Below are 24,807 nucleotides of genomic sequence, written 5' to 3'. Positions count from 1 at the left end.
TTTTAAATTAACTCTTAGCTCTTGCAAATGTAAATACACTGGTGTAAGAAATTAAGAGAATTTTCAGATTTCGTTGATTCTTTTCAGAACTACTGGACCGATTTTAATAAAATTTGGTATGTACATACATTGAAACAACACAAAAAAATTAACCCCCTAAAATCTAAAATATACACGAATGATGATAAATAACACTCGTTAGAATCGGATGGCATGAAGCAGCGGTTGCAAAATAAAAAAAGGAGGGGTTAATAGGGGGTACGGTCCCATCTAACAAGACATATAGGTCTCGCAGTGTGACTCCATACTTGAAATAAAGCAGTTTATGGGATCCTTAAGCAATTATTTCCACTCATTAAACAACGCCGTTCTCTGGCTATGGATGGTCCCTGGAGTGGTGTTGCGAGTTGGTATTGTCCTCCTGAGAGTGTTCTAGACATGTTCTACAGGATTGGAGTCTACAGATCTATTTGGCCAATCCATCGAGTGAAAATCCTCCCCTTCCAGAAATTCATCAACCAGAACAGCTGTATGTGGTCTTGTGTTAACATTCATTATAACTAACTTGGGGCTAACAGCGCCCCTCAAGAGGAGATCACAGGGCTCCAAGACTACATCCCTATATCTCGCAACTGTCACAGAGCCTCTCTCAAAGACATGGAGGGGTGTACACTGTACAGCCATTCATCATGATGTCAGCCCAGATCGTCAAACCTCCTCGACCATAATGATCGATTTTGCGGATATTAGAAAGCAAATAGCAAGTCCCGTTTCAGCTTAAACGACTATTCTTGTCCTACGTTTACATGGATAGAAGCAGGAACCTGCTACCTACCCTCCAATATCGGCGAAATCGACCATTATGGCAGTGGCGGTTTGACGGTCTGGGCAGGTATCATGTTGGATGGCCGCACACCCCTCCATGCCTTTGCGAGAGGCTCTGTGACAATTGCGATGTATAGGGATGAAGTCTTGGAGCTCTATGCTCACCTCTTGAGGGGCGCTGTTAGCCCCGAGTTAATTTTAATGGATGTTAACACAAGGCCACATACAGCTCTTCTGGTCAACAAATTTCTGGAAGGGAAGGATGTTCACTCGATGGATTGTCCAAGCAGATCTCTAGACTCTAACCTTATAGAACATGTCTGGGACGCTCTCGGGAGGGCAATAGAAACTCACAACACCCCTTCGGGGACCATCCAGCCTGAGAACGACGATGTTGAACGAGTGGAAATATTTGCTTAAGCATCCCATGAACTGCTTTATTTCAAGTATGGAGTCACACAGCGAGGCCTATACATCTGTTAAAGGGGACCATACGCCCTACTAACCCATTTTTTTGTTCAGTTTTGCAACCGCTGTTTCATGCCATCCGACTCTAACGAGTGTTATTTATGATCATGGGTGTATATTTTAAATTTTGGGGGCTTAATTGTTTTGTGTTGTTTCAGTGCATGCACATATCAAATTTCATTAAAATCGGTCCAGTAGTTCTGGAGATAATTGACCAAATCTGAAAATTTTCTTAATTTCTTACACCAGTGTACATGACAGTACAATCTAGTTTTAGGGTATAATTTGATTTCATTGATTAAACAGATAAGAATTTCCTTGTTTTTTTTTAAACAAAATAATTACTTCCAGTTGTATATATGTAAAATATACACTTTTATAAGGTTAACATGCCAATTCCGCGGGTTCCCGGAATCCCGCGGGATTAACTTGATTAATTTAATTTTAATGTCAAATAGAAAAAGTAGTGCTTTTTAGGAAGGTGACTGCTTTCGCTGCTTGAATTAGTAGTTTTCTTGAATCCCGAACATCAATTGTTTCGCACTACAAATTCAATTCCCAATTAGCAATTATCATTTAGTACGCAAAAGTGTGCCCTATAAATGTCCAATGCGTCTTAACAATGCTCGTATGAAATAGGTAAGAATTTTCGCTCAAAAAAAGATGAGCTTGATGAAAACACGTGCTGTTGCTTCACAGCAGTTGGTTTTACTGAAATTAAATGATTGTGGACATTTAGCAAAAGCTCCCTAGGTTGGTTGTACAGAGTCAGTCTCAGTAAAAGATTTTGGATAACTTCGTTGATTTCACCTCTCACTTAAAAGAGACATTCAAAAACTTAAGCAGTATAACTTACTGCACTGTCATGCGAGTCATCCTATATTTCATCCAAGTTTCTGTCGCCTCCATTAGAGTTTTGCCAAATACATAAAACAATGTCAGGCTTTTCATTACTTTCTTCTTTAAAGAAAAATATTGTGAAATTTTAGAAAGTTTAAGGTTTTGAGTGCATTCCTTAAACTTACAGAAGTGCTTCAACACTGCCTTCTTGCTACTCCACAGGGTTTTGCAATCTGCAATACAATTTTTCTATTTTTTTTTAAAGCAAAATTACCCTCGATTTTTATTGTGTTCTTAATAGTAAATCTACCATTCATCATATACAACCCAAATTCAAAATAATAGAATATCAGAACTGTTTGAACAAAACTTGTCTCTTGAGTCTAGAAAAGTGAACGCATGCAAATTAAAAAGACTAAAACTCGTTATTCATGAATGAGTAAATCAATTTAAACAGCCTCGCAGATATTATTTTAGTTCTTTTAAAAGCCTTTTATTGCTCAGAATCTGTCGTCAAGGTGCTAAATTGGAAAAAAACGAAGGTACATATTGTATCATTTTTTACAGTTGGAAAAAAAATTATCCAACTCAATTTAAATGAACGTTTTACAATCTATGGTATGTAAGATTTTAAAGGAACATAGAAGGACTGACCAACTAAAAAATAACTGAAGTAAACGAGGTAGAAAATTTTTAACATTTGACTGAGATGAACCCAAATTAAAGTAAACTGTCCTAAAATAATGTATTGAAAAATGCTTCTTAAGTCTATAAGTGTTGGACAGAATGTATAGTTATCTTATCCGCGCTAACTACACTTGGACGGTTGCATAAACTGTAGCTGCAAATGCGAATCTAAGAAGAAAGACCAAAGATAAACATGAAGCGGAAACGTGCACGACTCTCCTGGAGCAAAGAGAAGCACAAACTGGGGCAACAATGTTGGAAAAGTATTATATTCAGTGATGATTTTTCTTTTTTCTTTTAAAAATCTGTGAACAAAAAAAAAATGTTCCGGTTTGACGTTTAAAAAGAAAAGCGTATGATAAATCTTGTGTAGGACGTTCTCTCCACTTTGACACATCCTTCTTCGTTTGTGGATGCATGAGAGCTGCTGGAATTGGGAAATTATATATATATGAAAATAAAACAACGCGTGACCTCTGCTGTTTATCAATAATACTGCATGATACTTCATCTGAGGCACAGCAGTTACACATTTAGTGACACATTTTATCTTTCAGCAAGATTCTTCTCATTGTCACATCTCTGCATCGACTCATAGACTTCAAACAGAAAAAGGAATTTCATTATTAAACTGGTCAAGCACTTCTACAAATCTCAATACGATCAAGAACTTGTGGTACCGTCAAATCTAAAGAAAGCGGTTCAAGACCTGGTGCCGCCAACAAAATTGAGCTCGTTTCCGCATTTAAGAGGGTATTGAAAGTGTCAGAAACGATTAATGTAAACAGGTAGGAGAATCCCTGTGTGTAAGGGTTAAAGCATTGAATTCAGCAAAAAATATCACATTCCAGTATTGATATTGTTCTTTTTTTTTCTTTTTCTTTTTTTTTTGAAATTTTTTCCCCCCTTTAATTTGAATATTCTAATTTTTTGACTCAATGTAACTCTTCATCACTAAAAACTTTTGGATTATTCTGTCTGAGATTATTTTTAATTAAGTATATTTGAAATGAAACTTCAAGGTCTAAGAAAGGTGGCATGTTCTTTTAAATACCTAATTTGCACTTTTTGGTTAGAATAAACTTTTTTCCAAAAAGTGGGAAGTATTCTATTATATTGAATTTGGGTTGTATAACACTGAGATATACGAGGTGATTTAAATTTCAGATAATGCCCGTGAAACTAGTCGTTTTATGAGCGGCAAAAGTTGAAAAACGTTAAAATGGAAAAAAAAATGCGGAATGTGAAATCCCGCGGGATTTGGCTCTCAATCCCGCGAGATTAATTCCACTAAATATTATGCAAGATCCCACGGGATTCGGAATCGGGATTTCGGGATTGAAAACCCTAGTCAAGATTTAAAAGCGTCGATATTTGGTAAGCATCAACATGTATGCCGCACCCCTATCAGCTACACTGATTATATTGCACCTTTTTTTGATAAACGTTATCATCCAACATTTTAAGTAACTATTTTTTGTTCAAATATAAAATATCGACATCTGAGGAAACATCAAAGGCAAAACATTGATATCGATGGCAAAAACATTGGTGTTTTCACAAAATGATCAAGTTAAAATGAGTTTTATTAAAAATTTATTGTTTGAAATTACATCAAACATCACTCGAATGGTTATAAATAGTTTTTTTAGTTAATGTAGAACAGATTGCTTGCGGGCCCGCATACGAAAGTATCACATTTAGTAAGATCGTTTTGTTAAACTTAAGGAATGGATGTATTTATAGTTATTCATTGATTTTTAAAATATTTTTCATACACAGACCCTGAAGTGGTTTTTTTTGGTGGAAAAAAGTAGGAAACAGGGAATCAAAAAGTAAAAAAGTAGGAAAAGTAGGAAAAAAAAATCACTTAAAAAAGTAGGAAGAGATAGGACTACACACACGTCAAGAGGAAACAAATTTAGCGTAAATTTTATTTCTAATATAAAATAAACTAACAGTACTTTTGATTTAAAACTGTCCCAAAAATAAACTAACTGTACTTTTAAAGTATTAAAGGGATTTAATGAAAGATCGAGTCGCAAAAACAAAACGAAAGAAACAAGCTGACACTCATCAGTATAAAAATAAACTGGTAGAAACAAAGATATTGATTACAAAAATATGAAAATAAAATCCAAACAAAGAAACATTTTTACAGTACAATAATAACAATACAGTACAGTTAACAATAAAGTAATAAAAATTTCAAGTGTGAAAGAATAAAATGCAATATAGCGATTGCAAAATAATAATAAATCTCATATTTTGGTGCAATAAAACCATTTTTGTGAAAGATTTGTTTTGTCAAAAACGAAAACATTCCTTCGAGAGCGTCCATTTATCATTTGAAAATACTTACACTTTCAGCTTCTGTTGTCATAAGCTATGATAAAAAAAAAGCAAAGCAAATATTAAATTAGTTTTAGTTAAAAATAATCAGCAGCTGACACGCGGTCTTGCATAAACAGGGGCAGACGTTCGAATTTGAAAAAAAAAAAAAGGAAAAGACTGAAAATGCAGAACTAAAATAAATTTGTTCTTAAATATGGGACACAAAATCTTTACTAATAATAAAGCTGAAAGCCTCTCTGTCTGGATCTCTGTGACGCACATAGCACCCAGACCGTTCGGCCGATTTTTATGACATTTGGCACAAAATTAGTTTTTAGCATGGGGGTGTGCACCTCGAAGCGATTTTTCGGAAATTCGATTTTGTTCTTCTATTCCAATTTTAAGAACATTTCCCCGATCAAAATTATCATACGATGGACGAAGTTATAACGTGATTATGAAGTTATAACGTGGAACCGTAACATGTGCAAGCCAATTGGCGAGAAATTCACCATACATTATTTGTAAATATACAGGCGAACCAAAAGACCTTTTAATTTTCTACTACGGGCAAAACCGTGCGGGTACCACTAGTTTATAATAAAATAATTAAACTAAATAAATAACGAAATGAGTAAACTAAAGGGTTTGTATTATATTATGTATATAGCATTTAACATAAATTTTTGTTTCAGCCACATCATTTATGGGGGTCAGGGGGATCAATTTCTCCTCTCCCTGGCTTTGGCAAATGAATACTTAACTATACAAGTTTGTGTGGTTTTTATTGTTTTCAGATAAAATTTGCATTCCGTATACATCCTTCGCTATCCACCCCTGGGGGAAAAATTAAAATGACGGGCCAGTTTTAATTTTAATCAAGCAATAAAAAGGAATATTGTTTTATTAGTTTGATGATTTTTTACCTCTTTCTTGTTCCAAAATTTTTGTCATGGAAAAAAAAAAGAAAAATCCATGCATGGTAAACATAACATTTTTATCAAAGACAAAGTTACTAATGTTTCGCTGTGCATGAAAGAGAAGACATGAATTTCTCTCAATCCTCACCATACAACAAGAATATTCATTCGGAAATTGTTCACGAAGTTAAGAGTGAGGGGGGAGAATCTGGCATCAAATGTCTGTATATATATATCTTTCTCCTCGCTTTGATCAGGCGCCCTGAATACAATAACGTACAATAGATACGCCGCATCAGTATAATTACCGCACCCTTAAAAGAGAAAGAGTCTGTGAAAAAAATTTAAAATGTTCAGAAATGCCGCATTACCATAAACGCAGCACTTAAAAATGATGAGCAACTCCTCGATATTGATGATCAGAGTAGAAAATACCCATTAAAAATTTAAAAAATACAGTACATATTTGTTTGTGGCTCCATTCCCCAACTTTTAAAAATGTGAAGAAATAAAAACGGAATCTCGCAATTAAATTGATTTCCGATTTTTCTCCAAAAATTGAGAACGTTTTGCCCATCTAGTTTTTGCCTCTTTTTTTTTTTTTGCAAATACAATCTTTGCAAGGAAAGAAAATGAAATGTTATAAATTTATAATCATGATTCCGATTTAGAATGAACAATAATCATATTTATGTGTGAAAAAAGTTAGTTTCCGTGATTATTTTTGAAGTGGTCCGTTTTTGCGAATTTCTGTTATCTGTCGCTTTTACTTTGTACTAACATCAATAAAATATGTACAGTGTACAGGTTTTTCATTTCTCGGCTTCCTTACGTTCCTTTTAAGGTTTTACATTGCCTTTCTGTTTAAATAGAGCTCCATTTCACTTGTAATCATAAGTACGAAAAATTGGCGAATGGGAAATTCGGCTTTTCTCGCACGTTTTGAACAGTCAGTCGTTTACTTTAATTAAAGCTTCTAATTGACGGGTAAATAATATATAATTGCATCAGAATGTGCCAGTTTCCATTTATTTATTGTTTCGTTAAAACAGTAGGACTGAAGTTGGGCCGATAAAAAGAAAAGTCGATCATAAATGCCGCAACGGCAAAAAAAAATCACTTACGAAAATTTAACTTTTAAATAAGCAGACGCCGCGGCGATCCTTCCAGAAATTACTGTAGTTAGTCAATGAAAAGCTCAGGATCCGCTTGTTCCTTTTGCTTTTCAAAATTGAAACATGCAAAAAATTATCGGTGCGACAATGTAATAATAAGAATCAATGCACAATTAGAAGTGATATATAATAAAGGAAGAAAAAGTAGGGGAAAAAAGGAAAAAGTAGGAAAATAAGGAGGGAGCTCTAAAAAGTAGGAAAAATAGGAACTCTTCGGGGTCTGCATACATTTTTTGAACCCAGATAGTTTTATAATTGAAGAAATATTCGAGCAAGTGTGATGTAACCACTTTCAGAAAAATTTAAAATTTATCAATTTAATTTCCGTTGTAACGTTTCCGAGGACAAACTTGATGGATTTCAATGGGAAAATCATGTGTCAAAAAAACACTATTCTGTCAACAAAAGGAAATGCTAACAGTTTCTATTTTTTGAATAAATCTATTTCAAAGAACAGCGGCAAAAAGGTATTTCACCCCTTTTTTTACCTTCAAATTTTTTTTTTTTTTTTTTTTTTTTTTTTTTTTTTTTTTTTTTTTTTGCTGCTGACGTAGTTGTTTCGAATTTATCTTCCATAACTTTCCCACGAATTTCGGGTCGTGATATTTTTTAATATTATCATATGATTAAAATGCACCATCTGTTTGGTTTTTCGATTGGATGCAATCTGAAAAAAAGATAGCAATTTTGTTCGGTATAAAAGAGTTTCTCTTTTGGAACAAAATTTGCAAAAGATTTATTTTTCCAACTGGTAACGTAATTTAAAAAAGAACCATGAACGCGGTATTAGTGACGTTTTTTTGTTTGTTGCCGGTTATTATTGCGCATGGTTTTGATGCAAATGGTTCCAATTGCCCACCTGAGGATGCAATAAAACCATGCACATGCCATTCCATAAGCCGAGAAATCTCATGTTCTGGACTTCTTAACTCTGATGACTTAAGAAAGGTGTTTAAGAATTTGGCTGGGGGTAACTACATAGAAGTAAGTGCATTTAGAGCAAAACTGTTTTATGAATTGCAACATTTTCCGTGCAGATTTGTTATTGAAAACTTTATTATTTATTTGCAGCATGAGATTTTGTGATTTTTAAGGCCTGATTACGTATTTTATTTTGAATACTCATAGTTTTTTTGATTATTAAATCATCTTACATATTCCCCAAAAGTTATGCAGTTAGTGAATAAAATCAGGGTCGTATTTAAGGGATTGGTTTTAAGGATTCAAATCCCGTTCGAAATTTTATAAAACTATTCCGAAAAATGCTTTTTATTATAATTTTTGGTCTGAAAAAATTACCATTACTATTTTATTTCAGTTATATTTTTGAAAAATTTATTTGAAAAATGAAATTTTATTAATGAATTGTAAAAGCTTGGTGTTTTGTCTAGAATAGTTATTTTTATTATAGTTGTGGCGAACATCATTTCTTACAAAACAAGACACCGTTCTCCATCAAATTTTAAATGACTGAAGCAAACAAAAGCTATGAAATTCTTTTAATTTAAAAGTGCCTCTCTGTATTTAGCATATTAAGTGTCCACAAATAGGAATTTAAGAAGCGTTGCTTCCAAAATGAGCATATGAGTTCATGCATCCATTCTTTTGAGTTGTAAAAAGGAAATCAACAGGGGTATAGTTACGTCATGTACACATCAGATTTTTCTTCCTTCAGTTAATAAATTCGTAATCTTTTACATTTGTTCAACTGCCCTTAAAGCAGTACCCCTCATTTAAATAACCTATTGCTACAAAATATGATTTTATGCACAAATGAAATAAAATTTTATTGATCAGATAGATTTTAAAAGAAGTGTGTTTTGTAAAACTCTCAGCGGGGAAAACAAAAGTCTGGTTACGGTCCTGAATAAAATGTATGAAAGCCGTAAGATTTATTGCTTGGTGCCTCCTATTTAAGCATCATTTGATTGCGTTTGTTTTAAAGAAAAGAATTTTCGATAACTTTAAGTTGTTATAAGATAACATTTACTGCGGTAAAATCCCTTAAATAAAGCATAAAGTGAAAAAGATACTAATCGTTTTCAAAATTCTAACAGCAGAAATATCTGAATCAGTATGAAAATAAAGTAAGCTTACTTTGGATTTCATATATTTATCACCCATTACTTGGAAGTATCCATTAGTGCCTTAGAGGAAGCCAAGAAAATACTAATTACACGCCAAGTTTATAGCGAACCGATGCAAAATGTGTTTTACAGCGATTCATTTTTCAAATATCGACATTTGTAACATGATTTAATCGATTACTCACTAAATATAGCCTTTTTTTTTTTTTTTTTTTTTTTTGACCAGATTTAAAAAATTATTTTTGTCGCCCAATTTGCCACAAACCAAATTGGAGCCAAAAAGCTTGTCGATATATTACCAAGTCGTTTCCAAGTTATGCTATCACTGAAGTTTGCATCGATATTAACACTGATTTCCTCCACAGTACGTGAAAACGACACTTTTCGGAATATTCGAATGATGATGTGCACAACTACACCCCACTCAGAGTCTACATATCAAATTGCAACCTTCAACGGCAGCCCGTTTTTGAGTTATGCGATACACATACATGCATACGTACATACGTACGTAACGTTACATATAAACAGACGTCATGAGAAAACTCATTATAATTATCGAAGAGATCGTCAAAATTGATAATTTGGTCGTCCATACGCACTTATGTACGTATAGACAGACGTGCGGACAACCCGAAAAAAAACCACTCAATATCCTTTTTGGAGTGAGGGAAATGAAAATTTGAGTCGAAATTTGAGCGAAAAAATTTTTCGCAACTACAAACGTTATGGTGTAAAAGGGGAAAAAAGCATAGCATATGCAACAAAGAACCATTAGCAGTGGCGGATCGTGGGACGGGCCAGAGGGGGCTCGGGTCCCCTCACTTTTTTCAGACAATCATTTATTTATTTTTTATTTTATTTATTTGCCCACTTTTTTTTTTTTTTTTTTTTTTTTTTTTTTTTTTTTTTTTGTGCGTACGCGTTTGAAATTAAAAGTAAAGTGGTTGTACCGTATTTTCCAGCGTGTAATTCATGGATTATCTGTTAAAAAAGTGTAAAATTAATGAGGGCGGATTATACGCTGCCACGGATTATATTATGTGTGTTTTTATTTATTTTTTTTTTCCTTTCAACACCAACACATCCTCAATATTTACAGCAGGATTCAGCGAGATCGTTACTCCGCCTGTATGTTGTTTATTTTACATAGCTTGAATGTTCTTCTAACGCGATTCAGGTTATGTAAAATAAACAACATGCAGTAAAGAAAAAAGTCTCCATTTGCACAAGATTAGACCATTTGCTCCTTTCTTTCCCCACTGTCTTCAAGTAATTACCGTACAATACTGCCGTTTGCAGGTAAACGGCAGTATCAACAAAAATGAGTTTTTGAGATATTTGAAGAAATGCCTTTTTTGATTTCCCACGAACATAAATAAAATATTGAAATTTATATTAGGTGATTCTATCTGTTCATATTGAAATGTTTTTTGGGTTGTCTGTTTCATTTTTGATTTTGCAATCAAAATTTTGATCAAAGCAGATACTGCCGTTTACCTGCTCTTTGCACTAGTAATTTTCATACACTTTTGACTGGTAATTATCAGTAACTTCACAATATACTACTGCATGATCAATAATTACAGATTCGATATAATACGGAGGAGATAAGTTATTACCAAGTATATTTATTGCAAAGTGAATAATATATTTTATTTTAAACATATGAGTGTGTGTGTTGGTTGTAAATTTACTATTAAAAAAGATACAATTTAAATATATATCAAACGAAATGACATACATTCACTTGATATAAATTTAATGCAAAACGGAGAAGAACTTCAGCATTCTATAAGGAATTTCGTGTAGGGGATGGATTGGATAAGTGCTCTTGCTCCGATTCCTCTGACAACGAATAGTCGACAACGCATATGTTTTGATTGCTTACGGCATTATCGAAAACTCTTTTATGTTACTGTGTTGTCACTTGGCAACTGGAAGATTCTTTAGGCATTTTTTAAAATTACGACAAATCGCTTAATATTCCGCACTTTCCAATAAAGCAATAAATCTCTATGAAAATTTAGGCAAAAGAAATGCTTCGTGTGTTCACAATGGCTCTCATCGAACAACTAAAAGGGCATCAGCTAAGTATTAAAAATTATAAAAAATATCGTCTGAGACAAAACAAAATACGTGGAACAAAATCGTTCTGTTGCTACACGTTTATTTATCGTCTGCCAAGTATTGCTTGTGTTTACTCGTATGCTATCTCTTATAACTGTATATTAGGAAGAACTGATTTTGTTTTATTGTTTTTTGAACACAAATATGAAGAATCAAAGCATGTTTAAAAAATGTCTGAGGCCTGTGACATTACAAAACGTTTTTTTCGGCTTTATTTGAAATAAAGTATGGTAATTTTCCCTGAATAATAGTTTGTCTCTCTTGCGCTGAAGGACGCCCGAAGTTAAATTTTTGAGAGACGGTAATTCCCAATTTTGCCGAATGATAAAATACGACCTGGCATGCATACCTACATCTAATGAGAAGCGACTAGGAATCATTTTATAAAACGCAATATTGTCTCTAAATTTGCTGAATAAAGTAAATTTTTGAAAGGTCGCACAATTACCTCCCATCGGGGTGCTATTGCTTGCGCTTCGTTAAGTTAAAAAAAGAAAATCGCGAAAAACGGTTTTTTGCGTCTTGGTGCAAGTTTTAGCAGCGATTCATTTATGTTCTATTCGTCGGACAACGGTTATGGACAGGTACAGAGCAGTAAATACATAACGCTGATTACCTGCACGATGTAGCGATAATATCAGTTACTGCTAATCACCACGGATTACAAAAAGGATTTGATTTAGCGGCAACCAAACAAACATGTTTGTACTATAAAAGTGAAGTAATATAGATTTCAAAAATGCAAAAAAAGATGAAAATGGAAAATTTTGCAGTTACTGCCGTTTATCCTCTTACGGCAGAACGGTTATAGGCAAAAAATATCAAAAATGAAAAAAAAACCAAAATCAAAAAATTCGCAGTTACTGCCGGTTGCCTACCCACGGCAGAAAGTTTTCGTTCTGCCATATGCAGGTAAAGAGCAGTATGTGCATTCTGCCGATCACCTTTAAAATGTAGCAATAAAAGCAGTTACTGCCGTTTACCAGACCACGGGAGAAAGTTTCCTTTCTTCCGTGGGCAGGTAAAGAGCAGTAAGTACATACTGCCGACTTCTTGCACAATGTCGGAAAAAAGCAGTTACTGCTAATTACCACTGATTTTAAAAAAATGCTTTTTTTTTTCAGCGGCAACCAAATAAACATGTTTGTACCATAAAACTATAGTAATATAGATTTCCAAATTGCAAAAAAAAATGAAAATCGAAGGATCTGCAGATATTGCCGTTTACCTGTACACGGCAGTACAATGACAAGTTAGAGAAGAAATGAATATTTTTTAGAATATTTTTTATATCAGTTTTGAATATACCTTAAAAGTTATTACTTCTTTACGTTTTTAATTTAGTTGCTAAAATTGTATGTAAAATCAAAACTTCATTTCCTTACATCGATTATATGCGAATGTTATTATTAATGAAAAAGTTAAGTGGAACAGTCTCCAAACCCATCCTCATAATATCATATAGTATTGTGCTTAAGTTTTTAGGACTTCAATTTTCTCGGGGTCCCGATAGGCTTCTAATTGCTAATTTTTAGTGTCAAATGGAAAACGTTAAACTTTTTAGGAAGGACTGCTTTTATTATTTGCATTAGTAGTTTTCTCAAATTCCGTACAGCAATTGCAGAGTATAGCAAATTCACATACCAATTAGCAACTATTGTTTGATACGCAAAAGCGTGTCCACAAATAGTCCAATGCGTCTCAACAAGGCATCTGTCGTATGGGAGGAGAAAAGGTTTTGGAGTAAAAAATAATGCGCTTGATAAAAGCGCGTGCTGTGGCTGCACTGAAGATTTTTTTACTGAGAATAAACAACTGTGAACATTTGGCAATGACATTCATAAACGTCATCAGCTTCTACGTGGTTTTTTTTTTTTTTTTTTTCAAGGTCCACTCAATCGCGAAGTGAAAATTAGAAAAATCAAGCCAATGACGCTGTGCGTAGACTTGTTGCGCAGTCTCTGAAGTAAGATTGTGCAGTGAATCAGGTCGCTGTTGTTATTTCGGAGCACGCAGTGAACGAGGAAGCATGCCTCGAACAATTGCGCCTCCCGCTAAGTGTAAAGTGCGTGCTGTAATTCTATTTCAGAATGCTGAAGGAAGGGCAATTCAGAACAAACAAAGAGAAATGTTTTCATCAGGCATTGTCCTTCTGCACGACAATGCGCGCCCGCACACTGCTGTTTTAACCAAAAACCTCCTGCGGCAGTTTCGTTGGACAGTGTTCGACTATCCTCCATAGAGCCCAGACTTGGCACTACCATCTCTTTGGTCACATGAAACGCTGTGAAGACAGATGTTTGGCTCCGAGGCCGATAACCGACAGCGTACAGAATTGGCTGAAAGCACAGGCGGCTGCCTTCTATGACGAGGGTATCGAAAAAATGGTACCACTCTGCGACAAATGTCTTAATTGAAGCGGCGACAACGTCGAGAAGTAGTTGGAAGGTGTATGTACATATTCTTAATAAAAGGCTTTTCATTGTCTTTGGGCTCTTCATTTCGCGATCGATCGGACCTTGAAAAAAAAATAAAACCTCGTAAAACAGATTTTTTTAATGAGGGTCATGATTTGTTTTTGCTCAAGAACTGCAAATTTCGGACAAAAACGATGCCTGTTTGACTTGTGTATCGGTGTATCCAATTTAATTTGCATTGAGAAGATCCTCGTTGCTACTGTAGCTTTGAGCATTGCATCAGTGCATTTGATTCATTACAGCAGAGGGTGAACGCCGATTGTTCTCACTAAGTCTCAGTCTCAGTAAAAGTTATTAGATAACTTCTCTAATTTCACCTCTCACTTTGAAGCGATCTTCGAAAACTTTAGCAGCTTAACGCACGGCACTGTTTTGCGAGTCATCCTATGTATCTTCCGAGATTTTGTCGAATCTTTCAGAGTCGTACCAAATAGTACAGTTAGCTCAGCTAATTCATCAAACATAATTTTAAGAAACAACCCTATTTATAATATTAGTTCACGGTGAAAAAGACATAGGCAAGTTCTTTGTACTGGCTATAGAGCATCAATTTTTGTTGGTTGCTTTTTCGGAGAAAAATATCATCCACTTTTAATATGTTAGAGATTTTGAGTGCTGTTTTTAGTAAGCTTACTGAAGTTCTCCAACATTGCATTCAAGCTATTCCAGCAGTTTTGCAATCTGTTCACTTTTTAAGTTTTATCTAAACCTCAATTTTCTGAATTTCCAATTTTAGTGATGTTTTTCGAAAAAGTTTTTAATTTTTACGCATCTTCTTAATTGCTGAACGTATAAAAACACAAATTGCAAATGAGACTACCAATTCATTCTCAAAGTAATTTACTCTATTTCTATTGTGCTCTTAAATGCACCATTCTTCATATGAGATATAAAAAATGACTTGCTCTTCTTGCATAATGAGACTACCAATTCATTCTCAAAGTAATTTACTCTATTTCTATTGTGCTCTTAAATGCACCATTCTTCATATGAGATATAAAAAATGACTTGCTCTTCTTGCATAATGAGACTACCAGTTCATTCTCAAAGTGATTTACTCTATTTCTATTGTGCTCTTAAATGCACCATTCTTCATATGAGATATAAAAAATGACTTGCTCTTCTTGCATAATGAGACTACCAATTCATTCTCAAAGTAATTTACTCTATTTCTATTGTGCTCCTAAATGCACCATTCTTCATATGAGATATAAAAAATGACTTGCTCTTCTTGCATAATGAGACTACCAATTCATTCTCAAAGTAATTTACTCTATTTCTATTGTGCTCCTAAATGCACCATTCTTCATATGAGATATAAAAAATGACTTGCTCTTCTTGCATAATGAGACTTTCAATTCATTCTCAAAGTAATTTACTCTATTTCTATTGTGCTCTTAAATGCACCATTCTTCATATGAGATGTAAAAAATGACTTGCTCTTCTTGCATAAATACGAGGATGGTGATTCAAATTACAATGATTCTTGTGAAAATGTTCGTTTTATGAGAAGCAAAAGTTGAAAAACCTTTGCATAGAAAATCTTTGCGGGATTGGAAATCTTGCGGGATTTTGCTCTCAATCCAGCGGGATTAATCCTGCTAAATATCATGCGGGTTTCGGGATCGTAATTTCGGAATTGGAAAACCTAATAGCAATTTATCAGCTTAACAAGGTATATTTATACATTTTTGATAGACTATTTTTCTATAAATTAAAAAAAAAAAAAACATTTACACACTAACAGGAAGATTTGCACCTGTCACATATATGTTTCACTAAACCCTTTTTTTATTTATTTATTCATTTTTTTAGCCTAGGTTTTCCTTTTCACCTGATTTTATGGTCAATTTTCCTTTAACATGAAAAATGATCTCTATTTCAAATTTGTTTATTTTTTTTATACAGTTGGTGATTGATTCATCCACTATGCAATATATTCCACATGACATATTTGAAAATGTAAAACTGCGGATGATAACCGTGAAAAATTCTACGCTTGTGGATTTGTTTAATGCTCCACCAACTTCTCCGTCCTTGATAATAAGATTACACATTGTGAATTCAAAACTTATGAGGTAAGAAATGTTTTTAGCAGTCTCCCTTCTTCTTCTTTCTATGTTGAAAAATTGTTAATATGCTTAATTGTTACAAAGTTGTTCGAAACGAAGTTCAATGTAACAAACTGTATTGCACAGTAGAATGGTTTCAACTAAAGCCCAAAATCGCAGCTAAGTGGCAACACCTCCGCCATCTCAGGACTAAATGTGCTTTCTTCCTTATGTTTGCTATGATGAACTCGCCCGTTTAGCTTCCCGATTGAGATACCATTTGATTGTGGATTGAAATTGAGTAAAAAAGAAACCACAACTAAGAAGCAAAGCACGCTTCTTCATCATAGTAGACGTAGGAAGAAATCGATGTTTAGCCCCAAAATGGCGGACGTGCTGCTACTTTACATACGATTTAGGGCATTAGTTTAAACAAGGTTTGCAAAAGATTTTTTCTTTTTTTTTTTTTCTTTTTTTGCCAAAGAAGGAGCACTTATTTCGTAGAACATTCAATTTTTCATCTTTGAGGGACTTTGTCCATTATACATTAATAATCTAATATATAAAAATATCCTGTCACGGTGTTTGTTATTGAAATCCTCCGAAATGGCTCCACCGATTTTCATGAAATTTTCTATGTGTAATTGGTTTATATGAGAATAGGGCATAAAGTATATTTCATTTCACTAGGTAATTAGGAAGTCCCTTTTCAGAATTTTTTCGCGACGCTCCGGCAAGATATCGCAACATTGCCCCACAAGATGGCTCTTCAGAAACTCTCAAGGATTTAAAATTTTATCTATTGCCATTTTCTATTTATAACAAATAAAATTTTTGAAACTAATTTAAGCAAGGCTTTTTGCAATGGTTTTCAGTTTCGCTCATTGATTCTTTTGCAGAAATAATTTCATAATTGGGAGATTTGCAATTAAAAAATGGAAAGGGCGAGGAGGGGTAAATTTTGGGAATATAGGTATTTTAGACACCAAATAAAAGAAATACAAAAAAAAGTCAAAAAATCTAATACATAAAACTGTCATGTCACGGGTTTGTGTTTGATTTCCTCCGAAACGGCTCGAACGTTTTTTATAAAAAATTTTATGTGTATTTGGCAGGTATGAGAATAGGTCGCAATGTATATATATCATACCGATAGGTAATTAGTGTGCTTTGATCTAGAACTTTTTGTCTACCAAGTGTCAAAATGACGCGACGCTTCGGCAAAACATCGAAAAACTCTCAAAGATTTAACATTTTTATTTGTTGCCATCAGCTATTTGTTAACAAATAAAATGTTTGAATAATTTAAGCAAGACTTTTCCAATGATTTTAAATTTTGCTCTTTGATTCTTTTGCATGGGTATTTTGATAATTGGTAAATTCACGATTAAAGAATGGAAGGGTGAAACTTTGGGGTTATAGGTATGTTTTGATTCCCAATTTTGAAAAAAAAAGGGTCAAAAAACAAAAAGAAAAACAAATTTTATTGAATAGTGACATTTCGATTATACCTCTGGCAGTTTCGGCGGGTCAAGGTGCATTTTTTTTTCGGGGGAGGGGGGATGCGCCATGTGAAACTAAATAAACATTTCTCATTTTGCCAATTCTCGCCGAAATATGATCTAATGATGACATCGCATTATCCGTTGCATCATTTGGCATTGCAGCAACTTTACTAGATGGATGCAGAACAGCTCATTCAGCATTTAAGCTGCCACTGAATATTTAAAATAACTCAGACGCAGTGTCCATCAAAAGGTAACGAGGCACTCTGTTACTCTCTTCAAGTGGTTTCAGACAAACATTTCCTTCATTCTACATTCAAAAGTCGCTGATGAGATTAAAGTTTACTTGAAATCCTCGCCACCCTATCGTAATGTTGAAAAGGTCCAGCTAAAACATTTACGTCCAGCTGCTACAAGATCCATTGGCTGACAAATTCTCGGACCCATTGTCAGATATCGACGAATGAAAATTTGCTGTCTATGAAAATTTTGAATGCATAAAATTGCTCACTAATTTCAGCACCATCGTTGATTCGAGAAAATATTCTCATTGACCGCAATGTACGCACACAATACATGCATCATGCGTGGCTGGCAGAGTAATATTTATAAGCAAAAAATATGGACGTTGACGGTTTATAAACTTCGAGACCTGGCGACTTAGTATCATACAAATCGATCAATACAGTTTGCGATTCTGACGGAGCTGTAAATTATCCAACAGAGTTTATGAATCCCAGAAAACATTTATGTTGTGACAAGACAAGGTGTGCCGGGTAAGCAAGTATATATGTATATTTTTCTGTTTTTCTGGGGGGGGGGGTCTTTCCTTTTTTTTTTTAAATGAAGATAAGAAGCGAAATTATATGTATAAAATACAAATCAATTTGTTTCTGAAAGGTTAAATTTTTCAAAATCAAGGGTTTTAGCCATGTTTTAAAGCATTGTTTTTCATTTTTCTAGATATTTTCTTTTCGAATTTCTGTGAATTATTATTAATGACGCACATATGGTAGTTGTGTTTATTAAATCTGAATAATTTAGGATTGAGCACAATCTCAGAGGATCATATGAGCTAGTGTAAGTTTGTAGGAATACCAGTTGCCAATTTCAAAGCAAAGCCATATCGAAACGTGCGAAACACGCAAATGTATTTCTTTTTCCGATTAGATTCATTAAGGTAGAATTTTCTTAGTTAACAATATGCCATTTTTTCTTGTCAAAAGTGAGTGAACAGTACTGTTATACCCTCCTTTTTTTTTAAAAAAAAATTCATATACATTCAACAGCTGAGGAGTTTTCCTGTATTCGACACTTTATATCTCCATGGAGAACTCTAACCACGTAAAGGCATTAATTAATAGTGATTTATGTACTTGAAATTATGATACATAACAAATCTACTCTTTCCCCATATTTCTAATATATATTTTATTTGCTTAGTGGATATTAAAGCTACCATTATTTTATCGATTAGAAAATTAACCATTAGAAAAGTTTTAAGGAAAAATAATGGTGATTCTTTAAAAAAGTGCGCTGGAGAAACTAAAATTTCCTAATACATTAGATTTTTTCTCTCACATTTATCCCTAATAAATTAACCTTATATTAATGATGTTCAACTAATCTAATACATTTAAAGAATTACGCGTTTGAAAAAAGTTACTAAAAAAAAACTTTACTTAAAGCAAATCCTGTTTTCTTTTTTCTTTTTTTTTTGTAAAACTTTTTATATCTATTAATAGAAGTTAATTCATAAACTTGCCAAAACAAATCTAGAAAACAATTAAAAAACGGCTAAGCGAGATGCAAATAATTAAAAAATGACAAAGTGAGCAAATCAAAAGCAACAGTCGAAATTTCACAAAAAATGAACTAACGATTCCTCAGAAACAATGTACACACTAATAAAGAATCAACAGAAAAATCGGTGATAAAAGAAACGTTTTTCATCTGAGAAAACAATAACTGTTTCCCTCAAAGATTTTTATTTTTTATTGAATGAGTTTTAAAGCATCAAAATTTTGCTGTTACGTTACGTAAATGTATTCATAGAATTTTTTTTCCCATGGATTCTCTAGTCGAAATTCGGTGCTCTTCGATACCCAACTGAATATTAATTAAAAGAAATGGGAAAATGTCGGTAACTTTACTTTTACTAGTTTTGAATATTTAAAGCAGGTAATGATATTTATTGGCCTTAACAAAAAGTATACAAATTGCATTAATAGTTTGCTATTTTATTATTATTTAATGAAAAAATTCTGTCTGATTCAATACTGAATCGTTTCACGTTTAATAAAATAATAGAAAATCGCCCGTCAAGGTATGATGGGAGAAAATTTGCTTCTACATTTGAACACAGCAATTGCCTGTTTGGTGATGTTTTGATACTTGAAATTTTAACCTTAACTCCAGTCGATTAACCCTAAACTCCAGTACATAGCTTTATCTGTTGACCATTTTTACGCTTCTTCATTAACTAAAATGAGTCTTAACAGTAAAACAGTTCAGTTATCGGATTCAGTTCAGCACTGTCAAAAAAGTTTTCCCTACATGTCAAATATTACCAAAAAATATTATCAAATTATCATGCCGTGGCGCAAGTTTCATTCTTGGTGATCTCAGCGTTACTCAATCATTCGCAATTTTATATATGTGGGGATTTGTACAAATGCTTATATTTCATTCGATTTCAGCAGTTAATAAATAGTTTATTATTTTGAAGAACTGCTAATTTAATTTATAACAACATTTGTTTTTATTAAATACGCTATCAATTTGTATGTATTCAACAATGTTAAATTTAACAAATTATGGGATGACGTATGTGAAAATTTACAAACAACCCACATGAGTAAGTATTCAATTTTGGTATATACAGAAGAAAATAGTTTTATAACAATACTAGAGTCCTAAGTACTTAAGTCCTAAAGTATTTTTCATGTAAAAACCCATCTTGCATACAAATCGTTTCAGTTTTCTACCTAACCACCGAGCAAAAATTTGAAAACAAAAGACGTTTTACAGTTCATTAAATAAAAAAGTATGTGAACTAATGAGCTTACTTGCACTAGTAGGCTCATCAGTACTGTTTTCTTAATGCGTGTCAGTATGAATAGAAATTCATTAAAATTATTTTGAAATAACGAAATCGAAGTGTCAGAGTACATTCCAATTTTTGAAACATTAATAGCATTATGACCGAGTTTTATCGATTAATCCTACTTTTTTGCTTGTTTTTTTATTTTCTCATTTATCTTTATTTTTTTTTTTTTTTTTTTTTTTTTTTTTACATTTTTAAGGGCTTGAGCCCAAAAGTCACATTAAACTTTTTTTTATTGAAACCTGAAATGAGAACGAAAAGATATCCAGAGAAACGAGTAGATTTGATTATTTCAAGACACAAAAAAAAAAATGCATAAAATCGCTTTTGGAAAGCCAATAAACGTTTTCCAAAGTTGATTTACACTAGTGGGAATCTATGGGCTCATGGTCTCCATTTTTTCTAATCAATACGTAATGTCCTTTCTTCTGTTCCAGAACCAGTTGGAATCACTTAACAACACTTATCCATCTATACGACTTACAAATTATTGATACTAGAATTCGAGTTTTGGATGAAACCTTTGGCAGGAGTTTACCAACTGGTATGAAAATATATCAGTTTACGTGGAACCGAAACAAGAACAATCAAAGCAGGTATTTCATGTTTGATTGCATTGTTATGTAATTTTATCATATTTTAAAATCTTCTCAATACTTTTCAGATATCAATTAGAGTTCATTTAATCTCATTTCCTTTTTGTTTCAATTTCACGTATTTTATAATTTCTTTAGCTGGATTATAAGTTTTTTTTTTTTTACTTTTTCTTTTATTTTAAAAAATCGTAGGGGTAACGGTACCAGTAACAGACATGTTTAAGATATCGCTCTCAAGTTAACTCAATTTCCTGAGCCTTTTAATGTACTTAGACTTTAAAAACTTTTTCTCTCATGCAACTACACCTCATCTAACGTCTGACTGCTTCTGGATCCTCTGAACTAGTTAAGTCTATTTTTATTTGCTCAATTTCAAAAAGAAGTTAGTCCCCAGTAACAGACACCGAAAAATCAAATGATTGTCCCGTAAGAGATAGGATGAGGAAAGGATGAGGCAATGGACAAAATTCCCCTTCCCTCTTCAAAATGTGCAAAAGTTCTTTATTTTCAGAACTAAAACCTTATTAAATTCAAATGAACATGAAACTTCAGCTGATCTCGTGGTCGCTGTTCATAACCTTCCACCATTTCCTTGTAAATACCAACTGGTTCACTCTGGTTGCACCGTATTCATGGGCCACAGCAACATCCGTTTTATCCGCCTAAAATTCTTATAATTTAAATCCAAATTTACGACTGTCTGCTACTGGACCCTCGTCTATTGCTGGTCCCGTTACCCTAATGCATGTTGATCCAAATTTTTTTTATTTTTAGAGTTTTAGGTTAGTAAGTCGGTTATTTTTTCAATCTTTTAACCTGACTTTGAGTTCCACAACGTTATTTTTTCACGATTATCAGTGATAAATGGAATCACTAACTTCTATTCCATTAGCTGATCGCCTAAGCCGTACACTGCTTTAGATTTCGTTGATTTTATTTCTTGCTTTTTTTTTTTTTTTTTTTTTTTTTTGGATGACTGCTGCTTCATATAGTCAGAAACGTGAATAGTATCTCTTGCTTTATACAAATAATTTGTTCTAAACGTTTGAAGCAATAATTTCAAAGGAGATGCGTGCAGTAAAAGTCCACACCAAATCTTTGTTTAAAACATTTAATTTGTCTATTTGTTGTTACTTCCTGGCTTTAAACATACTAGTAAATGCAAATTTTCGTTTCATTTTTTTTTTCATACTATACTTCGCGATTTCATTTAGGTTTGTACGACAAGTGAATAAACACACCCTTTTTGATGAACAGTACTTTTATTGCGGTTTCAAAAGTGTTTATTTAGTTGAGTTAAAAACTCATCCATCTATACAATTCCAAAAAAGAAACAATTAAAAAAATTGTGTGCTTGCCCACCGGCTAGACGTGTGTGTATTTACTGGGCTGCAGCACTTCTTCGAATTAATGCCCTTTCAAACAAAAACCCAAAGTTGAACCACAAGTATTCTCAATATTTTTATCCCAAAATCAGTAAACGTTTTTGTTATGCTATGTTATAAAAATGCTGAAGTTATGAATGCTAATTGTGAATTTATAGAAAGAAAATTATGCTTTGTGGTTCATTAAGTGCTAGTTGTTTGAATTAAGTCAAACATCGTAGACTTCATTCCTGTTATTTGACATAGTTTTGAAGTGTAAAGGCTCATTTTCGCTTCTAATTTATCAGTTTTGATTAAAGTTCACGGATTATGAATAAGAGTTAAAGATATTACGGATGTTTAAAGTTTCTAAACTTATTAGCTGATAATATGTTTCAGGTGCATTCCATGGTCTTAACAATATATATTCAATTGGTGTCAGAAATGCCGAATTGACCAGTTTAAGAAGAGATATATTTCCCGTTCCGTTTTTTGGCGAAAGATTATTTTTCACGTAAGTATTTAAGCTGTTTTTTTTTTTAACCTGAATTTTATGTAAAACTAGTGGCACCCGCACGGTTTTGTCCGTAATATAAAATTAAAAGGTCATTTTGTTCTGATGTATATTTACAAATAATTGATGATGAATTTCTCGTCAATATGCTATGTTTGATTTACTCGCCCATGTTATGATAATTTGCTTGTCCTTGTTATGGCAAATTACACATCCATGTTCTGATAATTTGCTCGGTAAAATGTTCTTAAAATTGGAATAGAAAAAGAACAAAATCGAATTTTCGAAAAATCGCTTCAAAGTTCACACCCCCATGCTACAAACTAATTTTTTACCAAATTTCATGAAAATTGGCTCACGGTCTAGGCGCTATGCGCGTCACAGAGATCCAGACTTTAGCTTTATTACTAGTAAAGATAATTGAAATTCAAATTTACATTTTTATTCTCTCTTATGTGAAGTTTTTAATTATCTAGTCATATTGGGGCCGTGTCATACCATTTCTCAAGAAACTATTGTTGCTGATCCATTTTTAAAAACTCTTGCATCAATCTTATTAAAACGGGTTTATTATCATTATTGCTTTCTTCTATATCTAACACCGGCAGAACCCGCACGGCGATGCCTGTGCTAAGAATTTAGAGAAAGGCCATTGAATAAGAAAAATTACACATGATTATAAAAACTTAAAACAATAATATGTAAAAACCAACCTCTCTCTCTCTTTCTCTCTCTTTTGAGAAATGAATGAATAGGTTAGTCATTTGGATTTTTCTTTGGGAGGAATATGAAATTACTTAAATACTTGATTGTGACTAATAGAAATGGCTTTCCCAAAACAAAAATTCAATAATACATATTCTATTTCTTACTGTTTACCCTCTACGCAAATTGATATTCCAATATTTCGCTGATTTTTTTTTTTTTTTTTTCTTTCCAAAATGAAAGCGCTATGTTTTTTTATCAGAATATACAGTCTAAATTCTTCAATATTTAAACACGCGAAGCGGCGAATGAGGCTAATAAGTGCGGGGGGTGTTTTGTTTTGTTTTTTCTCAGGAAGTTGAAGACTATTTTAGGCTACCTTTAGTGACTGGGGGGGGGGGAGGCTTCTGATGTTCTCTCGCGTAAATGTTTTGGAATTGTAGTTTTAAAAACGCTATGTTAGTAGATTTTATCAACGTTTGGTTAAAGGAAAGGAGTTTAAAGGGTTGTGATCGTAATATTTTTTTTTAACTAAAGTCTAATTGCTAATAATAATAATGAAAACGAAGAAATTTGGACTGTCTTTGGTAATATAAATTTTTACAGGAATGCTCTTCCTGGAAAAATGTTTTTAAAACTGAGGTCTCTCTCTCTTTTTCTATCTCTTAAAGACGCAAATTAAAACCATTTTTAGCAAACTTAGCAAGGGGTTTCGCGTTCGCTCCCAGAAATTTTGCAAAGTTTAAAATTTTTCTAAACGTTTTTTAAAACGTTAATTCAGACTCTTTTATTGACTGAAGGAGAAACGAAAGGATTTTCGGAGGTTCTACTAGTTTATTTATTTTTTTTTTTTTTTTAACTGATGAAATCAGTTTTGAACTTTCTTTCAAGACTTTAGAAAAAGATCTCCGGGTTTATTATTTTTTTTTATAAATTGGAGTGTTAAAAACGCAGTTTTATGCTATCTGAGGGATTCTTCTCTTGCATTTTTTCCCTGAAACTGGAATCTTTATAATGCAAATT

At 33.1% G+C, this 24,807-nt stretch overlaps 1 protein-coding gene across 1 annotated transcript; it reads left to right on the top strand.

The window, feature by feature from the left end:
• The first annotated feature begins 8,034 nt into the window (after positions 1 to 8,034).
• LOC129234588 (uncharacterized) lies at positions 8,035 to 23,079 on the top strand. The gene is made up of 4 exons (XM_054868611.1): positions 8,035 to 8,233; positions 15,852 to 16,021; positions 21,043 to 21,201; positions 22,965 to 23,079. Exons 2-4 carry the CDS (start codon positions 15,873 to 15,875, stop codon positions 22,981 to 22,983), a joined length of 327 nt encoding a protein of 108 aa, XP_054724586.1. The 5' UTR covers positions 8,035 to 8,233; positions 15,852 to 15,872; the 3' UTR covers positions 22,984 to 23,079.
• The last annotated feature ends 1,728 nt before the right edge of the window (positions 23,080 to 24,807 follow it).

Source organism: Uloborus diversus, chromosome 1, assembly GCF_026930045.1.
Source record: "Uloborus diversus isolate 005 chromosome 1, Udiv.v.3.1, whole genome shotgun sequence".
Lineage (NCBI taxonomy): Eukaryota > Metazoa > Arthropoda > Arachnida > Araneae > Uloboridae > Uloborus > Uloborus diversus.
Note: the sequence above shows the minus strand (reverse complement) of the source record. Positions and strands in the feature narration are given on the sequence as shown.